The sequence below is a fragment of the Eschrichtius robustus genome, chromosome 1 (genome assembly GCF_028021215.1).
Source record: "Eschrichtius robustus isolate mEscRob2 chromosome 1, mEscRob2.pri, whole genome shotgun sequence".
Classification (NCBI taxonomy): Eukaryota; Metazoa; Chordata; class Mammalia; order Artiodactyla; family Eschrichtiidae; genus Eschrichtius; species Eschrichtius robustus.
The window spans coordinates 171,543,184-171,560,908 of NC_090824.1; the positions used below are offsets into that span (position 1 = coordinate 171,543,184).

The 17,725-nt window shown below is 41.1% G+C and overlaps 1 protein-coding gene across 3 annotated transcripts in view; it reads left to right on the forward strand.

The window, feature by feature from the left end:
- The window catches only part of WDR37 (WD repeat domain 37), a 57,085-nt gene that overhangs the window by 5,102 nt on the left and 34,258 nt on the right, over positions 1 to 17,725 (forward strand). For all 3 annotated transcript variants that reach the window (XM_068559569.1, XM_068559568.1, XM_068559570.1), the window contains exons 2-6: positions 5,752 to 5,929; positions 9,644 to 9,740; positions 13,218 to 13,313; positions 13,612 to 13,676; positions 16,993 to 17,128. In XM_068559569.1, the coding sequence (XP_068415670.1) occupies positions 5,792 to 5,929; positions 9,644 to 9,740; positions 13,218 to 13,313; positions 13,612 to 13,676; positions 16,993 to 17,128 (532 nt within the window). In that variant the 5' untranslated portion in view covers positions 5,752 to 5,791. The remainder of the gene's footprint in view (positions 1 to 5,751; positions 5,930 to 9,643; positions 9,741 to 13,217; positions 13,314 to 13,611; positions 13,677 to 16,992; positions 17,129 to 17,725) is intronic.

The following is a 17,725-nucleotide window of genomic DNA, read 5'->3' on the forward strand; positions in this document are numbered from 1 at the left end:
AGGATGAGTTTATGTCAGGCCTAACAAATACAGCAGTGGCCCCAGTTAACTGTGTCCCAGTCCTTATCGTGTTGATGGTGTAGCGGGGGAAACATTCATTAAGTGAGCAAACTATAAATAAGATCTAAGTACAAACGTGGTGAGGATCATGAAGTGCTGTGACTAGTGGTCGTCAAGGGAAGCCGTTTTGAGGAAGTAACGGTCAAGCTGAGGCTTCATGATGGAAAAGAGCCAACCCTTTGAGGGGTTGGGGTGTGGGGTGGAGGGGACTTAGGTTTGTATGACTCTCAAACTCATGTTCTTAACCATTGGGTTCTTCTATGGATTTTATTCTGAGTGGATGTTTAACTTAATTGGGTTATTTATATCCATGTTATTCCACTAAATATCTGAAGTGCAAAACTATTTAGTTCCAGTCACTGTTATTCTTTAGGGAAGCAGAATGTTATTCAGTGTGTAACCAAAACTAGTGAGTGAAATAAGGTGTGATGGATTACACAAATTCTTTCTCATTCTCCCATCGAGAGGTGGTCTCTGCCCTCTACTTGAATCTGGGTTGGCCTTGTGACCTGCTTTCACAAATTGAATATCCAAAAAAGTGAGGGGAATGGAAGATTTTTTTTTTTTAATGAGAATTTTAGAGATAAAAAAGCAACCTTTTTCCTTTTTTAAGTGTTCTTTTAAAAAGATTTGAGAGTTAAATTTTGTCTATATAATGTGCTACAAAAAGTAAGTGATAATTTTAATAGATTAATGGATTTCAAATTTTTAAACCTAAACACACAGAATTGACCAGTTTGAATGTTTTTAGTGTGTTGTGAAACAAGACTTACTTTTTTGTTGCCATTTTAAACCAAGGTCTATACATGTCTAATTTGAGACTCAGAAGATCTCTGCCTTTGGAGTAGATGTACTTTTCCTCTTTCTCCAAGAACAGCTAAAAACACTGAGCATTAAATACAGAAGAAATATGAGACTGAGAAGTGGAGAGAAAAAAGTAGACTGGCTAGATGTATGGGGACCTGAGAAATGATGCAGGGCTGAGTTTCCTGGGTTTTCTTTTTGCCCCATACATCCTGGCCTTGGGCCTGGAGAAACCAGCAACCTAGCAACACCAAAGGGCTCAGACAAGCCCCAAGAAAAGCCAAAAGACCAGGAAAGAGACAGCCTGCCAGACAGGACATGTTTAGAAAACACTGTAGCCCCCATCTCACCCTTACTGTCAAAGGCAGGGTGGGGAATCTAGACTTTCACCCCTGACAGTCTGTATTGAGACAACACTTTGTGCTGGGTGGTATCAGTGCAGAGCTGGGATTTTCATCTCTGTTGGGTCGTAACAAAGAACACCCTCCTTCTTCCTGTTGGGATGGCCTCAGAAGAAACTTAGCAGAGATTCAGGAGTTTTACCATCACCCGTGGTAATGAGGCCATGTAGGGCACAGTAACAAAGCACCCCTGGTTCAGTGCCTGTGATATGAGTAGAGGTCAGGGGAGAGGCTGAACTCTAACCCTGCCTGGCATTAATGAAGAGTACTTCCACCCAGATGAGTGGAGGCTGAGTGGGAAGCCCTCACTTCCATCTCCACCTTCTACATCCACCTGGCAGAAACAAGGCTGCACACTTGTTTGCCTGCTGGGGCAATGTCAGAAGAGGCCTGCTGTAATAGAAGGCTGAAACCAGGTCCCACGCCTGATAGCATTGCCCAGAATATTGAGGCTTAAGTGGTAAGTATTTTAAAGCAGCCATCATAAAAGTTTTTCAATGAGGAGATACTAACACTAGAGGCAAATGAAAAATAGAAAATCTCAGGAAGAAAATATAGGATATAGAGAAGAAACAAGTGGAAATTTTGGAACTGAGAAGTACAGTAAATGAGCTTGTGGAATCAGTTCACTGATTCTTTTCCTCTGTCCTTTCCATTCTTCCAACAGCAGAATGGAGAGGACAGAGGAAAAGAATCAGTGAACTTGAAGATAAAACAATAGAAATTATCCAATCTGAACAATAGAGAGAAAATAGACTGGAAAAAAGTAAACAGAACCCCAGGGACCTGTGGGACTTTAACAAGAGACCTATCTTTCTTATCATCAGAGTCCCAGAAAGAGAGGAGAAAGACAGTGAGGCTGAAAATATGTTTGAAGAAATATTGGCTGAGTATCTCCCAAATTTGGCAAGCCATAAACTTACAGATTGAAAAAGTTTAGTGAAATCCAGGCAAGATAAACTCAAAGAAATCTATGCTAAGACACATCATAGTCAAGCTTCTGAAACCAAAGATGAAAAAGCAGCGAGAGAGAGAAATGTCCCTTTACCTATAGTGGATTTCTCATCACAAACTACAGAGGCCAGAAGGAAGTAGCACATTTTTCAAGTGCTGAAGGAAAAGAACTATCAACTCAGAATTCTCTATCAAGTGAAAACATCCTTCAAATGATTTGTCACCAGCAGACCTACCCTAAAATAATAGATAGAGGAAATTCTCTAAACAGAAAGGAAATCATGTGGGAACACCAGGAAGGAAGAACAAACAATGGAAAGAAAAAATAAATTGGTAAATTCAGTAGACTTCCTTATCTGAAATTAGGTTTGAAGGTTGAACCATAGCCGTCTGATGTGGTTCTTAGTGTGTATAGAGGAAATACTTAAGATGATTATGTTATAAATGGGGAGGGCAAAGGGACACAGAGGAAGTAAAGCTTCTACACTTTACCATGAACTGGTAGAAGTTGATGATCAGCAGACTGTGATTAAGTTGTGAAGAGATAATGAAAACCTAGAGCAGCCACTAAGAAAAGTTATACGAAAGAGAGAAACTCAAAAACTAGATAAATCAAAATGAAATTCTAAAAAATGTTCAGATAACCTACAAGAAGGCAGAAGAAAGAAACAAAATGAGAGAACAAACAGAATGAATTATGCACTATGCCCAAGTGGGATTTATTCCATGGATGCAAGGTTAGATCAATATTTGAAAATCATCAGTGTAATTGACCTTAAAAAAAAAGCCATGTGATCATATTAAGTACTGCAGAAAAAACATGACAAAATTTAACACTCATGAAACTCTCAAAACATGAATAATAGAGGGGGACTTTCTCAATTTGATAAAATATTTACCCAAAACCTACAGCTAGCATCATACTTAATGGTGAAAACTGAATATTTTTACCTTGAGATCAGAATAACGCAAGGGTGTTTGCTATCACTTTCTAATTCAACAGAGTACTGGAATTTCTAGCCAGATCAATAAGATAAGAAAAGGAAATAAAGGCATACGGATGAGAAAGGAAGAAGTAAACTGTTCTTTTTTTACATGACATAATAGTCTACAGAGGAAATGCCAAATAATCTACAACAAAATCTCGAACTAATAAATGAGTTCAACAAGAACGTAGGATACAAGCCCAGTACACAAAAAATCAATTGTATTTTTGTATACCAGCAATTAACATGTGGAGATGGAAATAAAAATACAGTGTCATTTAAAATTGCTCAAAAATAAAAGTATAATCTTCAGGGTAATTTTAGAATGTACGTGTAGAAATTTTATGGGAAAACTACAAAACTGAGGAAAGAAATCAAAGACGATCTAAAACCTATATGCCGTGTTCATAGATTGGAAGTCTCAGCATAATAAAGATGCCAATTCTCTCCAAACTGGTAAACAGATTAAACACAATTCCTATCAAAATCCTATCAGGATTTTTGTAGATATGGACAAGATTATTCTAAATTTATATGGAAAGGCAAAGGAACTGGAATAGCTAAGACATTTTGAAAAAGATGTAAGTGATAGGAATCACTAATTTCAAGACAGCACAGAACAACGGAACAGAATAGGGAACCAAGAAATAATCCCATAGGAATAAAGCCAATTGATTTTCGACCAAGGTGCCAAACTTTCTCAATTTAGTGTAGGATGGATAGTCTTCAGCATATGGTGCTAGAATAATTGGATATCACCAGAAAAAAACAAAAACAAAACCCAAAAAACCTTGATCTAAACTTCACATCTTATAAAAATATCGGCCCAAAAATAGCTCATAAATTTGGATGTAACCTATAAAACAAATTTTAAGAAGAAAACATAGAAAAAGTTTGGGATTTAGGACTGGTGAAAATTTCTTAGGCATGACTCTAAAATTATGATTCTTAGAAGAAGAATAATTGATCAGTTGGACTTCATCAAAATTTAAAAGTTTTGGCAGAGTGGAGTTTGTGTGAATTATATCTCAATAAAGATTTTTAAAAATCTTTAGTTTTTTTTCTTTAAACATACAGCAATCTCACTCTTGGGCCTTCATCCAAAAGAAGTAGAAACTTAAGTTCACACAAAAGCCTGCATGTTATTATCACAGTAGCTTTATTTGCAATAGTAAGAAACTGGAAAGCACCAGAATTTTTTGCAGTAGGTGCACAGTTAAGACAACTGTACTCCATCCACACTGGAACAGCACCAGCAATCAAAAGGAGGTGGCTGTTGGCCCACATGGCAAGGGGGCGGGTCCTGTGAGTGCTAAGCTCAGAATCTCCAGAGGGCACATACTCTGTGCTTGGCATTTGTATAACATTCTACGACAGCAAAGTTGGGGGATGTATGGCTGTGGGGTGGGCTCCAGAAAAGGTGGTATACTCTACCCCTTACAGAGTGAGGACCCAAAGATGCTGTCAGTAGTTGGAGAAGGAAGAAACATAAGTACATACTTAAATTACATGCACTAAAATAGATTGGGAGAAGGAGGGACCAATAAGAGCAAAAAATGAGTAGGTAATGTCCAAGACGTAAATCTGCAGTTGAAGAAGGAAAATCTCATGTGTAAATATATTTCTTAGAATCATACTAGCTGGGACTTCCCTTGTGGTCCAGTGGCTAAGACTCTGCACTCCCAATGCAGGGGGCCCGGGTTCGTTCCCTGGTCAGAGAACTAGATCCCACATGCTGCAACTAAAGATCCTGCACGTGGCAAGAAAGATCCCGCATGCTACAACTAAGACGTGGTGCAGTGAAAAAAAAAAAAAAAAAGCTAACGGTGATGTGATTATATTGGGAGGAGGAATTGATAATAGCAGGAAATGAGTAGATAACATCCAAAATGGGTAAAGGAAAATGTTTGCATTATGTGGATATTGGAATGCCGTGCAGGTATGCTGTGTAGCGGTGACCCTGACCACAGGTGTGTACTGGGAACATGGCTGGTTCCAAGCAAGAGGCGTTGTGAGTATGAAGGAAAACAGGGAGCTTACAAACTGAAATACCCCGTTTGTGTTTTTTACATTGACGAAAATGTTGTTATTTTAAACATATTGGGTTAGATCCTTAGAATTTCACTTGTTCTTTTTTTAATGTGGCTACTAGAAAATTTATGATTACATATGTGGCTTGCATTGGATTTCTCTCGGAGGGTATTGCTCTAGAATCTGTAGCCTGGAAAATGCAATTAGGATTGGTTCCCTCTGGGGAGTAGGCTGAGTCTGCCGAGAGTGGGCTAAGGGAGAGTTGTTCTTTATTTTAAGCCCTTCTTTGCTGTTTGATTTTTTTAAAGGATGTTAGTGAAGTTTGATAAAAAGTTACTTCTTTAATAAAGGCTGTGGTCTCTACCTTAAAACATGATAATTTATCACATTCTAATTTACATAATAAATGTTAACATAGGAAATTTGCAATGAAAAGTAATTGTCTTGTCTATTTTTCCTTCATTTCAGTTTGCTGTATCAGAAATAAAGTACTTGTTTTTCCTGCTCCTGTTTAGCTTCTTGCAGGAGTGACCAGGATATCACCTTTCAGAAGTAATGCCCACAGAAAGCGGGAGTTGTTCAACTGCTCGCCAAGCAAAACAGAAACGCAAATCTCACAGCCTTTCCATACGAAGAACTAACAGCTCAGAGCAGGAGAGGACTGGCCTGCCAAGAGACATGTTAGAGGGACAAGTGAGTGTCTGGTGAAGATGTGGATCATGTTTGCAGTGTTTCAAAAATAGCCAAATATATGCAGGTCTCCAAAGTAGAGAAAAAGTGTGGGTTGCCAAAACACACAGCCTCCCTCATAAACCAGTTAAAACTGCTGTCAAGTACAACAGCTTACACAGAGACAGAATTCGGTTTCCAGGTTAATGTGTTTACAGTACTTAATAATAAATGTGGGTGTGACAGTCTGGACTAGTTTTTATTCTTTGTACAGGTGAATTGACAGTGTAGTTTTAGGTTTTCTGTCTCAGAGTCTCCAGAAGAGAAGAGAATCAGGTATAATGATCTCTTTCTATTCTCTGCAGAGTTTTTGGAATCTGATCTTTCAGTAACTTTTCTTGGCTTTATCCTGTGTTTGCTGTATTTGTGTGTGTTCTCTGCTGTTTATTACATTATGTCTTTCTGATAATTTGATACCACCTTTGATTAAATGATCTAATATTTTATTGATAAGTTTGCTTTTACTTTTTCTAGTTCCTTTATGATGAAAATGTGTTAGATTTTTAAAAGAACATTGTCGTGAAGCCTAAATAAAATACATGTTATAATAAAATAAATTATAGCTACATCTGCTATATCTTTACATAGGCCTAAGTATATACGTAAAAAAAAAATACATATGAATTTATAATCATTCTTTTGCAATTAGAACTAATTCATCAGCCATAATGTTAAAGGAAAATATGGCTTAAATCTGAGAAACTGGCTCATTTGCATATTGACTTTGTTAGAAGCAAGCCGGGATGTGGAGGATGTGTTTCCAGGAGGCAGCTGTGTGTGCTTGGAACCTAGCGCCGCCTTTGCTGGCACGTGGTAAATGTTCACTTAGTGTCCTCTTATGTGTTGACTGGATGAATAAATGAAATGGTTGCATTTTAACTTAAATTTGGAAATAAAATCATAGATTTAAGGAGCCTCCAAAATGGCTTTGATGTTTTTCGTGAGCTCGGATGGCCGTAGCAAAGCATCGCAGACTGGGAGATTAAACTGCAGACACTGCTTACTCCCTGTCCTGGAGGCAGAAAGCTGGAGGTCCAGGTGTGGGCAAGTTGGTCCTCCTGAGGCCTCTCTCTTGGGTGTGGATGCCATCTTCTCCCTGTGTCCTCACAAGGTCTCCCCTCTGTGGGTGTCTGTGTCCCGATCTCTTCTTATAAGGAATGTTTGAATCAGAGCTGTGCAGTGGAACTTCTGTGATGGAATGTTGTAGATCTGTGCTATCACATATGGGAACCAAGAGCCACATGTGGCTAGTGGGACTGAGGAATTTTAAAAATTGTAATTAACTTACTTTTAAATTTAGTCAAATGTGGCTGTTGGCTACCCCCTTGGACAGTGCAGGTAGTCTAAGATACTTTTAAGTTGTTAGATTTACTTAGATTTCCAGCAGTGACAATTCCACAGCTGTCTCTGCTGGCATCTTCTGGTGGTAACACCATGTTCTCAGGGCCTTCTGCACTGTCCCCGTTGTGATGTAGAGCCAGCAGGTAGTTGCATCTTGGGGTAACCCTTTATGAGGGTCATTCAGAACCCTGCGGGTGGGTTGGTGCCTGCTGGTGGATGAGGAGCTCCCTTGCGGGCTGGTGGGGGTGCTCTGCCCGGTTCCGTGGCAGCAGGACGGCGATGACGGCGTTGTGCATGGGCACTTGGCATGGTAGGCGTGGGGCGGACCTCAGGTGTGAGAGGCCAATGATCAGGGCATCTGAGTGGAGCCACAGGTCATTACCCTAGACAGGGTTGCAGTCAGGCTCTCAGTTGTTGGGGAGTCTTTATGGGAATTTTGTGTCTTGGATTCACAAGTCAGAAGCATTGGAGGCACTGGTGCTTGACTCAGAGGTGGGAGGCCCCTGTCTACACCGGGAAGCACCAACTGAGGCCGGGAAAGGGGCCTCCTGCCTCCTCTTCCACGTCGGCTGTGACAAAACACAGATTCTTTTAGAACTTTACTGAATCGTAGCTTTTGTGTCATGAGTTTTCTCAAATGATACCAGAAGTTCAGCACCTCTCACTTGGGGGTGGGGGTGGGGCGCCTGTGATTGCAGCTCGGAGGTCAGACTGTTGGGAAGCTCGGAGGCAACCACAGAGCTGGGCTGTGCTCCGCTTGCCTCTGGTGGAGAAGTTCCCCTTTCACTGCATGTCTCCTTGATTGTCTTTATTTTATCAAATGAAGTTAATGCTGACATTGTCTCCCTTTATGATTACACTTACATGAAGCTGCATTTACCATTCGAAGTAAAGGTAACGTTTCAGTTGCTGAATAATGACCTTAACGTTAAATACTGTGAGTGTAGGTGAGTAGGAATTGATACACAGAAGAGGAGATTGACCTTGGGAGGGGCCAGAAAGGCTCAACCGGTGCTGGTGCCGCCCCCTCGAGGAGGGCTAAGTGGATGAGGGGTGTGGGAGAACGGGCGGGGAGGCCACAGGCAGGTGGACAGGGTGTCAGACGTTAATTGTGATGGTTTATTTTGCGTTCTTTGTTATTTTAAGATGTCATTTTTTTTTCATGATTTTCATTGGTATTTTAGAGGGGTGTTGAGAGAGGCTTATCACCAATTCTGCCAGATTGAATTTTTAAACAAGTGGCGTCACATCTTTAAGTAGCTTGTAAAGTTGACTTTCATGTTCTGTGATTATTTCAAAACATGTTGCTAAACGTTGGTATCATTACAGATCATTTTGCCTAAAATGCCTGTCTTCCTAAGAAGTTAATCTGAGAAAGGATTTAATAAACATATGTCTTTTTTTTTTTTGTATTTGCAACTCATTAAACATCAAAAAGTTTATGCTGCATATAAATTTGAAAACTCACTTGGAAAATTACACTGACATCAGTTAACCATTGAAACATTATTTTAGAAATATCTTTTAAGAATTTTGTTTGAAAATAACTCTTAAGTGGTAGGGTGGGGCACATACAAAATATTGTCTAGGCCGCACCCTGAAGAGGTTGGAGTGGAATATAGCCTCTGTCAGTACCAGCAGTGCCTGGAAAGTGAGTGCCTGAGAACACAGTTGGTGCCTAGGACACCGGGCCAAGGAAGCTGTTGCTGCTTCCTTTGACTTCCCGCCTGGTGGGAGCAGCGCGCTGGCGGTGGGCAGAGCACCTGCGAAGGCCTGGGAGCTTCCACGTGGGTGTTTTCATTTAGCCGATACACATTTTGCTCTTACAGCTGAGAGTTCTTTTCCCTGCTTACAACAATCTTCTAGGTATTGAGTAGAGTTACAGGAAATGATCCAGTTTATTTTGCTTGAAGCACAGTGAACATGAGGACTATAAGGTACATCTTCTATTAGTAAACAGCTTATTAAAATTAATTTATAATACCATATGCTAGAGCTTAAAGGCTGTTTATAACTTCATTTTCTACAAATTTGGGAGTTTTTGAATAAGGTATGCTTGTTTCTTTCCTTGTGAAAGGAAGTTACATGTTTGAAGACGTGCTTGGTCTTAAATCTCATGCCATCCTGGGTAGCCATTTATACAAGTTGATTTTAGTTTCATCTGTAGAAATTTGAAACTTTAAGTTCTTTGAGTGTTTATGTATAAGAAATAAAATATGTAAAGATGTAAAATAAGAGTTTAAATAATTCACTTTGGAAAAATTATATTAGTGCTTGGTGTCAGAGTTTCTCGTTCACTCATTCGTTCATTTTAAGCAGAATCTTCTTTTTCTGCAGGATTCTAAACTGCCTTCCTCGGTTCGCAGTACTCTTTTGGAACTGTTTGGTCAAATAGAAAGAGAATTTGAAAACCTTTATATTGAAAACTTAGAATGTGAGTATCTCTCTTATTTTAAATACTTTTATAACTTTTCACTTCTCCATACAAATATTTGAGAGTTTAATTTGTGGGTAGACATTCACCTTTGTATCCCTTTTCTGTTCTGCTTTGACAAACTTTAAGGGCTCAGGATGGCACACGTTTATTATCTGCCTGCTCTGCACACTCAAGTCAGGGTGTTGGCAGAGCTGTGCTCCTTCTAGAGCATGAGGAGTGTGTCTCCTGCTGGTTTGGGTTGTGATCTCAGTTCCCTGTGGTGTGAGGACAGAGGCCCCCATCTTGCTGGCATTCCCCCGGTCCTTGGCTCAATGGCCTTCCTTCCTCTTTATCTTCAAAGCCATCAGTGGCAGGCAGCGTCCTCCTTGTTCATCTCTGACTCACTCCTAGGGACACGTGGGAAGGATGGGCCGCCTGGGTCACACAGCATCATCTCCCATCAGAGGTCCTTCACCTCAGTCACACCTGCAGGGCACCTTTGCCACCAGGTCATGTGTTCACAGGTTATCTTTGGGGCAGGCAGTATTCTGCTGACCACACCTGGCAATCTGAATTATGATTTTACGAAGAACGAATGCATCTTATAACTTTTCCTACACAAAGTATACTATAAATTAAGAAAACAATTCATTTCTTTAAAATATACTGTGTTTAGAGAATTTCCTAAAATGTGTGTATTACCTGTTTGACTTATTAAAGGTAAATCAAAAGAATTTTTAATTAGCTTGGCTTTAGTTTTTTTTTTTTTTTTTTAATTTTAGAAACAATGCATTCATTTGCTTAAAGAGTCAAGCAGTGTAAGAAGGAAAGATCTAACTTTACCCCCTGCCTGTAGGCCCATCCCACACTGCAAAGGAAAACACTTTCTGCATATTTTGCTTTTAGTTCTTCTCATGATAATTTTTGTTTTGTTTTGGACTTTATCCTCTTTTTTTAAATGTCTGTTAAGTTTCAAGGACATACTTTCCAACTTTCCAGCCTTAACACTTAAGCAGTGATTTTGATACAGAGACTTCCACTTTCTCTGAATCCAAGGATGCTGCCCGGATGCTAGTTTAGAGTTGGATAGGTTGGGAAGTCCCTGGCACGTCTGATCCGTTACCTGTGTCATTCACCATAGCAGTGTTTTTTTTTTTTTTTAACAGAAATTAGTGGAGATTTTCACTATCTATCTATCTATCTATCTATCTATCTATCTATCTATTTATTTATGGATGGCTGTGTTGGGTCTTCGTTTCTGTGCGAGGGCTTTCTCTAGTTGCGGCAAGTGGGGGCCGCTCTTCATCGCAGTGCGCGGGCCTCTCATTATTGCGGCCTCTCTTGTTGCGGAGCACAGGCTCCAGATGCGCAGGCTCAGTAATTGTGGCTCACGGACCCAGTTGCTCCGCAGCATGTGGGATCTTCCCAGACCAGGGCTCGAACCCGTGTCCCCTGCATTGGCAGGCAGATTCTCAACCGCTGCGCCACCAGGGAAGCCCACCATAGCAGTTTTTGATGAAAGGTTTTTCTAATTGCTTTTGCCTGGAAATGATTTTCCCCACGCAGCTCTCCTTCCCTTCTTCTGCATGTCGTCCTGTCCTGGCAGCCAGATCATCAAATCCTAAGAGGAGGGACAGGGAATTTTCTCTATGTGTCTCTGGCGCTGGTAGCCAGGCATCCACGGCCACAATTAAGAAAGCAGAGGTCAGAAAGGCAGGGTCTGTCTGTGGGCTGCCTTGGCTTCTTGGTCTTGATGATTTTTGTAAATTTAAATAATCTTCTATTTTAGCCATGTCAGCCTTAGGCCACATGAATTCATGCTTCACTGTCAAGCGTCGGGAAATGAACCTGTCTTTCTTTACCCTCTCACTGTTCCATTATCTTCAGTTTTTGGTTTTTTTTTTTAAATAATTTTTTAAAATTTATTTATTTATTTATTTATTTTTGGCTGCGTTGGGTCTTCGTTGCTGTGTGTAGGCTTTCTCTAGTTGCAGTGAGCGGGGGCTACTCTTCGTTGTGGTGCGTGGGCTTCTCATTGCAGTGGCTTCTCTTGCTGCGGAGCGCGGACTCTAGGCTTGCGGGCTTCAGTAGTTGTGGCATGCGGGCTCTAGAGCGCAGGCTCAGTAGTTGTGGTGTACAGGCTTAGTTGCTCTGTGACATGTGGGATCTTCCCGGACCAGGGCTCGAACCCGTGTCCCGTGCATTGACAGGCGGATTCTTAACCACTGCACCACCAGGAAAGTCCAGCTTTTGTTATTTTTATAGGGCTTGTGTTTATAAAATTTATATTATGCAAATGTAACCATAATCAGGATTTTCATGTTTTTTAAGTTGTTTCCAAAAATTGAATACTAATAAACAGCATTTGCATTGTTAAAATATTTTTCACTCTGGAAGTAATTGGTGTGAATCAGTGGTGAAGACAGTGTAATCCTGTGTCATTTAAACTTTGCTGTTGGAAAATTTAGTGTTTTAATATTGGGTTCTCTTATAAGTCCACCTTGAAAATTTACAGAGTGAGTAATTATTCCAGCTTTTTATCAAATAAAGATTAGGTACCGTGTACTGCATCTGATTTTTAAGGGTTTGTTATGAGAGTTGTAGCAACCCAGGTATTACTGAATTTCCATTGTGATCTAAGGCCTTATGTTTTATGAGTTGATGCAGTTTGTTCAAGAAAAACTATAGGGTTACAAACGACTAATGCTGGAGGTACTTGGAGTTTACACTGTCAGTTGCTTAACGGTTTTAGTGGCTTCCTGCTGCTTGTGAACATGTCCAAATGCTCAGGCTGGATCTGTTCCGAGCCTTTTTGCCCTCGGCCTTCCTTCCACACCACCCTCCCCACCCTCCCTGTAGCCTCAGCACACCGTGGGCAGCCTGGGCGGCGGCAGGCACAGAGCCCGAGTGCTGGCTGCATGCGTGGCTCATGGGATCTCAGTTCCCTGACCAGGGATTGAACTGGGCCCTGACAGTGAGAGTGCCAAGTCCTAACCACTGGACCGCCAGGGATCTCCCAAATGTTAATTTTTGTTTCTTTTTTTTTTTCCCCCCCTTGAATTTTTAATCTTTGAGGTATATAATCCTCACTGTGCTCTGTGGTGCCAGGCAGCAATAGTAAGGTTTTGTTATTGTATGTTTTTTCCTCCAATTTCAGTGTTCTCAGCTAGACTGTAAGTGTTTCATTGAGTTTTGGACACTGTCAGAATAACATTTTTAAGTGCATTGAATAAAGTACAAAGGACACAAACTATATTGAAATCCAAGAGCCCTGCTTGAGGACACGATAGCACAAGGTCTTTCTGGTGTGGGAAGTGTAGTGGGATTTTTAATTTTGGAATGATGTCTTGAGTTTTTTGGAACTCTGTAAATGTGACCTTGTTTACTGGGATATCATTCCTGTGTTTGTTTAGACAGTACTAATGTATAACATTCTTATGTGCTCACTTTTGGATTTGGTGAATGTACATCAAAAGTACATGTTTTACTTTTCAGTGCGCAGAGAAATTGAGACTCTTAATGACCGTTTAGCTGCCGAAGGACAAGCAATCGATGGGGCAGAGCTGAGTAAGGGCCAACTCAAAACCAAAGGTAAGGCTGCCTTCCCGCAGGGCTCACCCTACATGTTACGCTCAGAGGGAGTTTGGAATTTAGTGGAGGACAGGACTCACTTCCTTTCTGCAGTCATCAGGACTTGGAATAACGTAATTCGGGTGTGGGTGTAGAAGGAAGAGGAGGTTTCGGGAAGCCCCGTGTCCCACGCCCCTGGCTTGCATTGTCCTCCTGTGTGGAACAGAAGGTGGGGCGAGCTGTCTCCCTGTCCCAGCTCTGACGTTCATGGTGCTTTGGTTGTGTGATTGTCTTGACGGTTGGTTCTGTGTCTCTGCAGCCAGTCACAGCACCAGCCAGCTTTCTCAGAAACTGAAGACCACCTACAAGGCCTCCACCAGCAAGGTACTTGTGGCTCTCAGCCTGTCACGTGTATGTAGGGTGTGCACATATGTGCGATAGAGAAACCTGATTTTTAAAAGGAGTATTGTCGATGTTAAGTGGCCACAGTGCATAGACACCTGGATGTTACCTGTGTTATTGCGGCTGATACATTATGTGTTTTTTTTGGTTTATGGTTTTTTTTGTGGGAAAGTACATTTTGTATTGTTATTTGGCTTGATACGGAGATTCTGAATTTGGAGAAGCTAATAAATGGGTATAAAGCAGTGGAAGTTACGTTCTGAGCTATAGTTATATTTTAGTTCACCTCTTCTTTAATTTTCTAAGTATGATCAAGAAGTGAAGGTCTGTGTCCAAGGCAAATAGAGATATTTGTCATATTTTGCTTTTTTAAAAATTATCTTCTTCTGACCTTCTTAAAGTGGCAAAGATTTAATTATTTGGGAATTAATTTATCTATGGGGGAGTACTGTTATGAAGTAATATTTTGAGGTAATTTTGTGTGCATCACCACTTTGGAGTATTTGGAATAAACAAAAGATAAATTAAGTAGCTAACCTTAATGAGTGTACATTACTTTTGCTAAACCTTAGAAAAAAGTTGAAATTTGTGGTGAGTCTGCTGTGAAGGCTATAGTTAATGTTAGCTTTTTACTTTTCCAATTTGCTCTCTTCAGCTTAAAGTTACTTATTATATCCACAGCGAGATGAACTGCAATTCAAGGAGCAGCTTCAGTCTTACGCTATTTCTGCTTATTTGAAAGTCTTTGGTAATTTTTTGTTTTTTAAAAATCTGAATATTGCTGACATTTTTTTGTTTCCTTTGATTACTCTAGAGTGTAAGTGGCTAATTAAAATTTTTTTGTTCTGTATTATCTAGCTTACACTTAGTAGTTTTGCAGTTTTTAATAAATTAACATTAAACTACTTCTTTAAAATGTCAAGTGGGGTTATGTTCTTCCTTATCTGACTTCTTGTTGTATTGTTTTGAATTATATTGTTTATTCCAGTTCATGTATACAGTGTATGGTCTTAGAATTCCAAAACTTCGTGATCATGCCTCTTTTTTTTTTTTTTTTAATTTTATTTATTTTTGGGTGTGTTGGGTCTTCGTTGCGGTGCTCGGGCTTCTTATTGTGGTGGCTTCTCTTGTTGAGGAGCACGGGCTCTAGGCGTGCAGGCTTCCATAGTTGCAGCATGTGGGCTCAGTAGTTGTGGCTCGCGGGCTCTAGAGCACAGGCTCAGTAGTTGTGGCACACAGGCTTAGTTGCTCTGTGGCAGGTGGGATCTTCCTGGACTAGGGATTGAACCCGTGTCCCCTGCGTTGGCAGGCGGATTCTTAACCACTCCGCCACCAGGGAAGTCCCTGTGATAATTTCTGAAGTAGAGGAAGAAAGGATTATATAGAGTTACCCCTTACCATGAGTAGTAAAACTTAAGAATTGGGCAAAGGTAAAAATATGTACAATAATTGCTTTAAAAGAATGTGTTAGACATATTTAAAGCCCCAGTCATTTTAGACACTAAAAATTCATCTGGGTTAGAAGAAACCATCTTCATAGCACTGTGCACCCACCTTAAAGAGTGAAGGTGAACATGGAGACCAGGCGTGTTCTGCCCTGGCCACAGCGTGGGTTCTCATGGTGGAGCCGGGCAGGCTTCTCACTCCCCCGCAGACCCACCCTTCCTGGGGGCCTGGGACGCAGCTCTAAGGCCTGTTGGGGCAGCGCCACATTCTAACCGGCAAACCGCTTTACAGGAACTTGTGAAATTGTTCACACAGGTTTTTATAGAGATAAGTATCTTTTGCTGTGAAAAAGCCTGTTTTGGGTTTTTAGAGCAGTTTAAATTGTATCTCAGTACAGAATAATTCGGAAGCATCCTTCTGCTTTTCCATCACAAATGTTCCCTGGGAGTAATTCAGTCTGTCCTGTGGGCCTCTTTGCAGTTGTGACTGAGTCCACATTTTTAAAGTAGTTCATAGGTGGTCAGAGTGTGACGGACACCTGGAAGCAGCACCTGAGACCGTTTGCTCAGTATCATCAACTGCATGCCCTCTCCCCATACTCCTCTGGAAATGCAGTTGGCACGAGTCTTGGCCGTGACCCCAGTTTCTGCTGGTCGAGTCGAGGCGGTTCGTGTCTCGTAACAGTGCTGTCTGGGAAGCTTCCCACCGCTCACCGTGTGCTTTGCCCTCGCCCCTCCTAAAGGCGTCTGAAGGGCACCGGAGGCACAAAAGCACTTTTCCTTGTGGAGGGACTGCGTTGTCGGGTTGGGTGGGATATGAGCTTTCAGAAGGAAGAGGAAGGTGAGGGTGTGAGGTTGAGCAAGGCCTTCTTTCTTTTGGAAGCTCATATTGTATCCTGCCCTCCTTTTAAATTTAAACCCAGTCAGTGGAGCCTGTTTATTTAACTGGTGGAAGAGTGGGTCTCTCCATTGTTCATCTGTTTTAGCCTTTCACAGTATCAGGAATCATTTGAGGGCTCATCCTGAGGTGGTGGAACAGTGGATTGTGTTTTAAACCTTTATACTAAAAATAAATTTAGATACATTTTTAGGACTTTGCTAATAAATCAGTGTTTAAAACAGCTCTGTAATACCACCCATTTTTCTTTTTCACTTGATTTTACGGTTTCAGTATTCTGATTAATTTACATTATTCTAATTTAATTAAAAGCTGAAAAGCCATCTTTTATCTTAGACAATTTAGAAACCAAACTCTTTGTTTTTAATTAGCATCTTCCTCGTGCACTTATAAAAGGAAGTGAGAATTATTTGCTGTTTGTGTCATACAGGAGCAGAGCGACAGCCCTTTCCTAGTGCAGGGCCGGTGCCGAGCCCGTGCTCAGTAACCTCATTTGTTACAAGTGTTGTCTTTTGATTCCTCCCCTACCTTGGACTCTTTTCCTCCTGATAATATGTGGTTGGTATGAATTACCAAAAATAAAAGAGCACAAGTTCCCAAATAATAAGAATAATTAGTGTTAAGGGTTTGGGGTATATCTTCCTAACTTTTTCGTGTCCTGCTACATCTTTTTTTTTTTTTGGAAATTTGGAAATTTTGTCTGATGGTTTGGATTTGTGGGGAGGACATGTAAGGTACACAGGTAGGCAAGCATTGGAAGTGGGGGGATCGTGGGGTTCTTCCGAGGCCTTCGTAAGGACTTCCTTCCTGCTATGTGAGATCCAGCTGCACCTATGTTGTGTTGCTGTAACATTTAAAATTTTCCATTCAGTGATTTATGCATCTTCAAGACATGCTGTCTTATTTTTTTTAAACTTAAACACATTTGCTCAGTAAATTCCCATCACAATTTCAGATCGTCTCCAGCTTCAAGACCACCACGTCCAGGGCAGTGTGCCAGCTCGTGAAGGAGTACATCGGCCACAGGGATGGCATCTGGGACGTCAGTGTGGCGAGGACGCAGCCTGTGGTGCTGGGGACCGCGTCTGCCGGTGAGTCCACACCAGCCTCACTGCTGGCGGGCGTGGCCTGCCCTGGAAGCGGAAGTGGCCGAGCGGCGTTGAAACCTAAGCATGTAGAGGAGTCCGCCGTCAGGAGCCCCAGGGTGGCGTTAGAGAGACCCCCCCTTTCTCCTCACTGGAGAGGAGATGCTTTTGAGAGCTAGTTAAGGTGCGTAACCTAATAACCCTTCAGAAAAAAATTTCTAAAATTAAAAATGTGCTCACTTGTGGAAAACGACTGCCAGCCTGTGAAAAGTTACTCACTAGCTCCTACCTTTTATAGTGGAAAGAGGAAATGCTAACATCATTAGAATGATGAAGAAAGTTCTTTCTTTTGTTTAAGACTGTGTTCATATGTGAGCACCCCAGATTGTTTTGGAAATTACAGTTTAAGAAAAGAATACAGAGACCCTTTTCTGATATTTCTGAAATCTCACTTGGATAATCAGCATTTTGTTTCGGGTTTCCCTTATTAAGTCTCCTTTTTATCTTCGTATTACTGTGCCCAGAGAGGAGAGGTCCAAAGAGCATGTATTATCTCAAATAATTTGTAAATGGATTTGGATGCTACTTGCATTTGAATATAGC